At 35.7% G+C, this 9,956-nt stretch overlaps 1 protein-coding gene across 1 annotated transcript; it reads right to left on the bottom strand.

The window, feature by feature from the left end:
* Positions 1 to 3,080: 3,080 nt before the first annotated feature.
* LOC115693307 (cytochrome b561 domain-containing protein At4g18260) lies at positions 3,081 to 6,783 on the bottom strand. Its single transcript, XM_030620272.2, has 4 exons — positions 6,483 to 6,783; positions 6,196 to 6,357; positions 4,988 to 5,136; positions 3,081 to 3,879 (listed from the first exon to the last, which is right to left on the bottom strand). Exons 1-4 carry the CDS (start codon positions 6,600 to 6,602, stop codon positions 3,531 to 3,533), a joined length of 780 nt encoding a protein of 259 aa, XP_030476132.2. The 5' UTR covers positions 6,603 to 6,783; the 3' UTR covers positions 3,081 to 3,530.
* Between the last annotated feature and the right edge of the window lie 3,173 nt (positions 6,784 to 9,956).

Genomic DNA, 9,956 nt, shown 5'->3' with positions numbered 1-9,956 from the left:
ATTGCATATTGGGCCAAACTTCATGAACTGTTTGTGTCATTATTCCTTTTTCACATGATATTCTCGTGAAATCATAAAGAATTTATGCTTCCACAATTTGATTTCAAAGGGGATTTGATGTAGGACGTCCTATATGAACAATTCCATGAAAAGATTGGTCTTGCCAAATAGAAGAAGATTAAGTTGTTTTGGGTGTTATCTTGTTTGCTATGTTAGACTATGGTTGGGAGTGTTACTTTTTACAATATGGTTATTATCTTATTTTTGGGGATGTTATCTAACGAAATTTCTAACAATTTACAGTTTTTTAATTACTTGCTTGGTGATCAAGTTCTGACACCTTATAAACAAGAACAACTATGATATTTAACTAAATAAAAAACCATAGTTTTAGTAGTCCAAAGATCAATTAGAGGAAAAAAAATATGTCACAATGCTATATTTCATAAGTAAGGAATTTATTAAAAAGGAAAATATGATGCTCTTACTAGATAATATTAACCTAAGAATGCAAGGAAAAGAATAATAGTAATTTAAATGCAGAAATTAAATTCTATGAAAAAATTTCCATTATGTGTAAATTCTAGGGCAGCCCTGGCGCCGCATAGTGCGGGGTCAGGCCCTATGCAAGCCCTTGCAACGCCAAATAAGCCTTGGCTTAAAAAATATTTCTCGATAAATGAATTATTTGGAAAATATTTTTCTAAAAATAATCGTTTGTATTGCTTACAAAAATTGAATGAAATAAAAATAATTCCATTGTTCATGAAAATATTTAGACATAAATTGTTATTGGTAATGGAAAAATTTTCATTGACTAATTATTTAAGCAATACATTCGATCATTTTGAGGAAAATATTTTCCAAATCATTCATTTTTCGCAAAACAAACGGATCGTTGGTTTTATCTTTCAGGGAATTCCAGCGAATGAAGGTAGGTCCAAGGAGGGTATGCAAACGTTGGGCGATCAGCTAGGGCCTAAATTCCTTTTTTTCTTTCTAAAATTAGTAGTCATAATGTCAAAATTAGCTTAGACATTTGAATAATATAATTGTTACTCCTCTAAACTTAAAATTTAGATTTTGGAAAAAAAAAAAGAAGTCATTGTGCTGCTAAAATTAGCGTAGCTATTATATGATTATCTAAGTATTGCTATATTGATTAATTGAAATATGAAGTTATAGGGACTTGAGGAGAATATATTGAAGTGTTTGCATCTATAGAAAACCTTGTCAAATTAGCCGACCTATAGACAGAGGGAATCAGGCCGACGAACCGGAGGGGTGGAGACCCATGAGGACCGTTGGTTCAAGAACTGAGAACCGGGACCTCATTCATGTGATTATCTCTTGATACTTTTTTTTTAAATTACTGAAATATATTTTTTTTTCTTATGAAATCGACTCTATCTTTCAAAAATTGACCTCCATGCATTAAATATCATTGATTGATTTTTTGAATGCTTATTTGAGACGTGAACTTAGATGATTGCACAGCTCTGCATTGTGAATAAATTTTTTGAATCGAGCATGTCATGATAACCCATGTCGTTGTGGTATTACTTTGAATGTCATTTTTTTGGGTCGAAAAGGACACTTTCATTCATTGACACAAACCATCGGCACATGATAGATGAGTCTCGAAACAAAAGATATTCCAAAAGGGTGAGGGGGAAATAGACAACCAAATAGAGGGGAGGTATTTCCTTCAATGGGCTTTAACGAGCCCATCAACTAGTGGGTTGGCCTCGCGCGGGCAATAAGTCAAAGTCAATTCTTTCATCTAGGCCAAGTGCATACAGTAGTCGTCAATCACGCTTCGCAAGGCTCATGTCATTTTGATATGACTTTGAATGTCATTCAAATACATAAAAGCGCCTAGATATTGAAATTGCACATTGTTGCGAAGTGCATGCCGTCATAAATTGCACACTAATATTGAAATCTAACTGCTTTTATAGGATTGGGTGTCCCCTAAAGGCATTGGGCTTATGTCCTGTTTGATTGAATGCTGCTTTGTTGGGATTTGATTCATCCTCGTTAGTAGTTCATACTCGCACGCTATATGTATACATGAGGTGTGTTAATTGGATTGGCATTGGATTCCTTCCCATTTGATTGAACGCTATTTTGATGAGATTGAATTCATTCTAGTGAGCCAATTAGCATTCGGACGCAGTTCTTGCATGCATATACAGGGTTATATTGACTATTGTTTGTCATTGGATGCAAGTCTATTTGGGCTTGTTCTTTGTTATGAATTGGATTTATCCATTTGTTTAATTTGCTTTTGTACACATTTCATATTTTTAAAAAAGCACTAATCACGCACGTCACGACAGAATTGAGTCTCATAAATGGTTCACATGAAGGTGGATGGTGAAGTTTTTATTTTCAATTTTGAAATACTCAAGAGAAAATTATTCATATATACAAATTAAGAGATTCCATAATACTCCGTGGAAGAACTTACATAAGGAATGTGGTACCTAGACCAATTCTTCCCCTGCGTGAAACCGGACCTTCGACCTAGATATTTAATTTTCATAACCAATTGATCTATAAATGACTAGCCGATTTCCTCCCGGTACCTAGGATTGAAGGTTCTCAATTGACCTAAGAAATGACTAGTGGCGAAAATCATATAGTTCTTTTGATTTGCTATCTGATAAAGCAAATACATTTCCACGTCAAGCATCTCATCATAGCTTTGTAATAAAGTATCACTCAAATTCGGTAACTATAACACAAAATGCTAAAATTCCGATTGCTTCATTGTCGCGCACGTCTTGCCGCTATCACGTGACGCTTACCATATCTGAACCCATGATTGTCCACAAGAAAGAAAATCTCTAAACACAAATTAGTAAGAGAAATAATTAAGTGACGATCCTTAATCAACTCAGAAATTAACAGCATGTTCACGATCACAAAACAAATAGATAACAAATAATTATAAATTATTATGGGGTCCACTTCTTCAAGAATTTGTAGTACACAACATATTACTCTTACTGTGGCCCAAAAACCATTATGCTAGCAAAACCTAATTAGGAATCAATACAGAAGAATATCTCAAATATAGACAGACACCATGGCATCATTTGGTACTATTGAATTCCCCAATTCAAACAAATATCATACATGGGACCACACATTGCACGAATCCGATACATGTGAATTCATCCAACACACAAAAAAAAAACCCTTGAATAATTATAGTTCCTCTGCTTCCAAGGATTTGTGTGCATCGTGAGATGCAAATGAGTCGCATTCGTGCAATTTTTCGAACTTTTAAGAGAGTCTTTTAGGAGTTCGAGCCGTAAAACAAATTTACTATTGTAGAGAGCAAATAATCAAAGAGAAGAAATTAGGGTCGATGCTCCCAGAAACAAAGCAAAATGAAAAATCAAACAAGAGAAAGAAAAATGTGCTGATGTATCTATCTAAATGGATTGTAACTATTGAATCCGACAAATTTCATGTAAAACCTGTCGAACTCGATGGTTCAGGCGATGTCAGTGTGCGGACTAATCGAACAAGTTCTTGAGAGCGTTTTGTTTCGAACATGATACGAGCACCAACTCCTTGCGGCTCCCGATCTGGGAGCTCGTTAAACTGTTAGTTGACGGTGTGGTTGGGCCGTTATCCGGGGTCACGCCTTGTCTATGCATGTAGTCCCATTTATCTATGAAGAGATACAAGAAGGCGATCAGAGAGACTTGAGCGGTGAAGAGGATGTTCCACACCCACGAAGCTCTCGATGTCTTGTCGTGAAAGGCCATTATGCCGGTGTAGATGTTGATGATCCCCAGGAGTGAAACGGCTGTTCCGAGAATCCAATGCAAGAAATACCAAGTGCTTCTCCTTTTAGTCCCCCTCCGTTGATTCATGGTGGGAAAAAAGGTATTAGTAAAGGATGTTAAGATGACACTAGCAAAGGATTAAAGGAATTCCAGACTACTTTTATATGACAATTGGGATGGGGAAGTTTATAAAAGTCCCCGAGATGGATTTGTAATCCCTTTATGATTATCGAGTTAAAGAGTAAATTCAATTTTATCGTAAACCATATAAGGAAGACCCCTTTTCGTGACAAGCGGAATTCTTTTTTGCCAAGAAATGCGAGGCTAATACTGATTTTTTTTTTTAAAAGTGCATTTAAAATCCTAAATCTTTTAACTTGTTCAATCTAGTCCTAAACATTTTTCAAAGTGTGCAATTCGTCCTTTCCACAGATAGTACTAAAAATTGCATGCATGGTGGCATTAAATTGTATTTCTCAACATTGATTTAGGATTGATTATTCCAAATACAAAACTTGGGAATGGTACTGTACTTTTTAGTGAAGATATAAGACTTAATTGTATCAATTAAAAGGTCTAGAACTCGATCACATTCCCACATAATATTTGATGCTTACAATAAAATTTTCCCAATTTATTTTTGTTTAAATTTTTTGGCGTACATGTGAAAGACGGATCAATGACATTTGAAAGTGAGACTACGAAACTTAATTACAACTCCTTTTATGTAATATATACAAAATACAGTGAGTGAATTAAATCAAAGGTATCTCATTTGTCTTTACATTTATTCAAGACTTGCTTTCAATTTTTTCAATCAGGCAATTCAACTTTTTGCTTTCGCTTTCAATGAATCACTTTGGCAACTTATTGTTGATGACCTTTGGGAAAACCGAAAGTTAAGACTTTTTGATGAAAATTGAAGTAAAATAAGTGACCCTTTTTGCTTATGGCTGACTTCTACTTTTTACTTTGACTTCTTGCAATATTATTTGACTCATATTTAGGGTGAAACGTTAGAAAATTCGAGTATTTAGTTATTAGATTCGTACATAAAATTATTTCATAGTTAAAGATGTTGCCTTTGTCAGATTAAGAAATCGTGCATTTAATAGATTAATCAACTTTGTTAATCAATTCCAACAATTTTCATCATATCATCATCAGAGAAAGTATATTACCTACGGGGTCTCAGGAGTCCAGTCAAGGCTTGTACCCAAATGGCTACATAGAGAATGAGGCCAATTCTCTTATGCTGGTTGTCGAATGAATTTTCGAAGGTTTTGATTGATAGTATAGCTCCAGATGTGGCGAGGAGTAGTGAGAGTACCTGTCAAATAAAAACTATAATACTATAGGCGAGACATAAACTAAAGAAAATAGATCGAAAACGTAGGAAATCCAAAAGATATTCCTTTCCCAATTGCACGAAGAACCTGAGAAGTTGAATCTCCTTGTGTTCTCCTGAACTAGCTTAGAGATATATATCAAAAGGCAGATTGTGCAAGTGAATTAGGTACACGGCACATGTTCATGCGGTATCAAATGTAGATTGAGTTATATGTTTGGATCACTAACCCTAACTTTTTGCTCGTGTCTTATTTAGTTTGTGAAGTTCATGGGGTATGGCAAATTTTGTGAGATCAATACCAACTATTTTGAGAACTCAAACCGTTAGATAAAACATAGAGAGCTATAAGAAGAAAGGTAAATAAGGGGTCCAAAAGATTTAAACTCGTGATCTCTTACTCTAATATCAGAACATTTTTCATGGGATCCTACCAACTATTCTTAAAGTTTTAAGCTGTTAAATGAACGAGTGACTTAATTTTATAAATATTCTAACAGGGTTTTTTATATTCTCGAAGTTTACCTTTTCAAGATGAGTGTCTTAGTTATATAATCTTTTGTTATATATATAGCACCTGTAGATTCCCTTTGAATATAGGGTCCATGGATTTGTGCTGATCATTCATGGAGTGCCCCAACTTTAGTGAAAATCAGTAACTTTAGTGTCACCACCGCGAGTTCATTCCTCTCCAATAGTATTTCTTGTAATTCAAGCACTCATTATTGGGGAATGGCTTATAAAGAATCAAGAAACGTTTTCCACAATTAAAAAGAACAAAACGCTGAAAAAGAAGCAGACACCATGATTAGAGTCATTGGACACCTCCCTGGTGGTTATGATGTCTACACAAAAATCAACTTCTTTAGGACCCTACGATCCTATTCTATGCAAACTGAAAGCATTTTCATGTCCTCCAACAACTTTTCTTACACATTGTTTTTTTCAGGAAAGACTTCTTGTTCTTCACAAATCACTGACCATAATATCTTAACAACATGTAGAATGACAATAATGCAGCTTAATGAATAATTCTGTTACCTGCAAGATGACATGAATGAAAAAGAACGCTTTGGCCCGTGCGCGGTTTTCCTCTCTAATGGACAATCGTATTACGAGTATTCCGAGAGGCATCAAGAAACCCATTGACGACCAAAGCAGGAGCCCGTGCACTGCTATGTCCTTGTTTATCTTCGCATTCATCTACAAAAAGAAGAGATGATCAAGCAAAGCAACTGCAATCGAATTTAACTCCCGGAAGATCAGAGGTCGCAGGGAATGAAAGGGTCCAGCTCGAATGAACGCAAACACAATCGAAAAGGACGTACCTTGTGAAGATTTTGGCGAACGTTCTTGTGACCTTGAATTTGGTTCACCTCGCCGGGTTCATGAGCAGCCAAGGGAAGAAGAAAAGCTTGACATGCGGGAATTGCTAAGATTGCCAGCATCTTAGAGTAAATGCTGCATGCACTCTCTCTCTCTCTCTCTCTCTCTGGGTTCAGCTTTTGAGGATTGTGATGAAGATGAAGCCCATCAGTTTATACTTTGAAAGAAAGTGGCTAGTTGCAGAAAGTGCATGTGAGTCCTCCAACTTCTGGAGGATATATATAAACTTGGTGAAGTATATATTAAGTTCTAGTAGCCTACATTATGTGATCATTGATTATTATGACTACGTACAAGCATAGGGCTGTTTAATGGGGGTCGGCTAGTGTATCCAAGAAGATTATGGAGAGAGAAGATTAGAGAGGTAAATGAATGGGAATGTAGTGTGTTCTGTGGAGGTAGCTTTTCTGTGATGTGTGGGGCTTGACATTGTGACCTTTGGCAAAGCTTTTTCAATTCTTTTTGTCATCTGTAAAAAGACTTTGCAGGCAAAGTGTGGTGGAAGAAAGAGAGTCAAACTTTGAATGGATGGGCGTTGAAAAATGGGGTATTTGATCGTAGTTGCATGCAGCACGCAGATGTCACTATCGATCAAGCAAATGCAAACTATGCGCTTGAACACTGATCTTTGATCTCTTTTTCCTTTGAAACGTGTGAAGTTCGTTACTCAATACCCACCAACGCTATAAATTAATCTTGGAATACAGAGTACATGTAAGTGTTTGTCCCTAGTCATGCCACACCACCTCTAGAGCTCTCCAAGTGTGGTATTGTCCGTGGAGGCCCCGCCGCCCGCGGGGGGGGGGGGGGGGGGGCGGGGTGTGGGTGGGGTGTGGTGTGATGGTGCTGATTGGGATGTGGCAATACACAATAAGGGCAGGGCACTAGACAGAGGAGAGAAGAAGAAACCAAGGATTTTCTAATTGCAAAATTCTTAAATTACAACAACTGAGAATCTTTTCCCTCTAATCAAATAGGGTCGAGGTCCATCACACGATTCAATCTTTAATGTCATTTTTCTTCATTTTGTATTTTAAATAATGTAACGGTGTAATCAAATACTCAAATAAGTGAGTCATATTCAATACCTTCCAACTTTAAAATTGAAAAACCGGAGACAGAGAGATGCTGATTTGGGTGATGGCACGAATAATTATGCACATGAGCTAGTTTACTTTCCACATTAGTTAGTCTCATTAAAAAAATGTAAAAAAACTATAGACAAGCGTACTCGAAATTTATAGCCTACGTTATCTATAAAATATTCAGAAATATATTTTAACTGACCCTGAGTTAATGTTGTGAATACTTTTTTTGCTAAATTATTTTTGTATACGTGAGATTCAGAGGCTATTAACTATAAGCTGATAGGTCAAATGATGACGAGATCCATCGTGGTCACCCGTCTTCCTCTGTGTCATAATCATCGAAGTAAAGACAGCCATTATCATGCTCTACGTAGGAAAATATGGGGGAAGAAAAGGGTCTCAGATCTTCTTCAATCTGAGTGGGTGGATAGGAGGGGCCCCTATACTTTTGTTCATTCCCTTTTGTTCTTTATATCTGTGGGAAGCGACCTAGTTTCATTCAAGTGGCTCAATCCTATTGAATCATGATCTTTTGGAATCATCGTGCGGGTTTTACTGAGATGACTTGAAAGATGAAGTTGATTACAAATCTGAATAAGATAATTGTCGAAATTTATCAAATTGATTTGAGTAGTCATAATTCGTAGAGTCAAATTAATATTCATCGCGTTGTGTATATCTTGTCATATTCGAATTTTCTTTTTGAAGATCGATTTGCTTATGGATGCATACTCCATTCGATGCTAAAATGGTTCAGAATCGCTAAAAAGGATACGTTAGAACTAGAAGGATGATTCATATCCTCCTACTTTGGCATTCTGAGGATGACTAAATTTGTTTTGTAAACATTCATTGGTATTGTTCAGACACATATAACCAACATAAAAAGCAAAAAACATGATTTGAATTCCACTTTGATTCAGCCCATCATCATATTATTGGTGGTAACATCTCAAAATTTCATATTGGATGAGAGATGCCGTGTTGAATGTTATATAAATTAGCACCCACCTCAAATGGGCATCGCCTTGCATAAATACTCAAAGTACTCCAATTGACGGCTTGGCTTACGTGAAACATTTCGGGTTATTACACCAAACAATTACCTAAGTCCCTATTGAGTCAATATATTTAGCACCATTTAGTTCCTCACTATAATTGTTTCACTTTATGTGGTGCAAAAACTACAATTTTGAGATTGATCATTAGTTTAAGAAATTCAATGTATAAAAGCATAGGTAAGTGTTAGAATAGATGGAAAGTTATGAAAAAGTTTTAAGTCCTCTCGGAAGATATGTATTTGGCATTGCCAGGACTCATGATAGACATCGATCTCATTTTCACTTAAGATGAATTTAATTCGTGAAAAATGAATGATTTGAAAAATATTTTCCTAAAAATAATAACTTGTATTGCTTACAATATGCACGAAAAAAAATTCATTGTCCATGAAAATATTTAAATTGTTGTCTATAATAAAAAAATAATCTATTGACTAATTATTTTAAATGATATAAGTGGTTATTTGAATGGAGCCTTAGGGTGTGTTGTCTGTTTGAGTGAAAAAAAATTTCAAGAATTAGTTTTTAGAACTTTCACGCGTTTGGTTTGCTGAAAACGATCAGTTAATGAAAAATCATTTATGATTTGCATGCTTAAAATTAAGGAAATGAATTTCTAAACCTAAAAAAGGAAAAACAGTTTTTTGAAAAAAATGATTTTCATGAAAGTATTTTTCTTTATCACGAAGTTTTGCTCAAAATAAACACATGTAGTCTCGATATCTTTCATGTTTAATCGGTGATTGTGAATTTGTGATAAATCCTAAAAAATAACATAAAACACCCTTTAAAGACAGCTAATATCCCAAAGTCACTGCCTCTTCACATGCCTCAATGACCTTTGTCCGATATGGGAATTTTGCCCTTTTGTCTAAAGGTTCCCAAAATGCAATCATTGTATGAGACATGTGGGGGCCGGCAAAAAGATGAAATAGTGCGCGCTTTGGGGGTTGGAGGATATGGAATGTGGTGATTGAACAAAAGTGGCTTTGGCCCCCACGTCCAAATGAAAGCAGCACTTGACTTCTTCGCTTCAATGATAATGGACATTGAAAAGCAGCACCAATGAAAGGTGAGCCAAATGATGCTCCTCGGTTCCCCCCCTAATCAGAAGTTTTCAGATTTGTGATTGAGTGCTAGTAAGCTAATATAGTTTGTACAAGAAGATGGTCGCAGTTTGTACATTTGGGAAACGGGATAAGTGCAATAAAAATACTAAAATTTATTACTGGAGAATAAATGAGTCATAAAACTTTCAAAAAGTACA

This window comes from Syzygium oleosum, unplaced genomic scaffold, assembly GCF_021117445.2.
Source record: "Syzygium oleosum isolate NSW1041296 unplaced genomic scaffold, Sole_v2.1 Sole_v2.24, whole genome shotgun sequence".
In the NCBI taxonomy this organism is placed as follows: domain Eukaryota; kingdom Viridiplantae; phylum Streptophyta; class Magnoliopsida; order Myrtales; family Myrtaceae; genus Syzygium; species Syzygium oleosum.
Note: the sequence above shows the minus strand (reverse complement) of the source record. Positions and strands in the feature narration are given on the sequence as shown.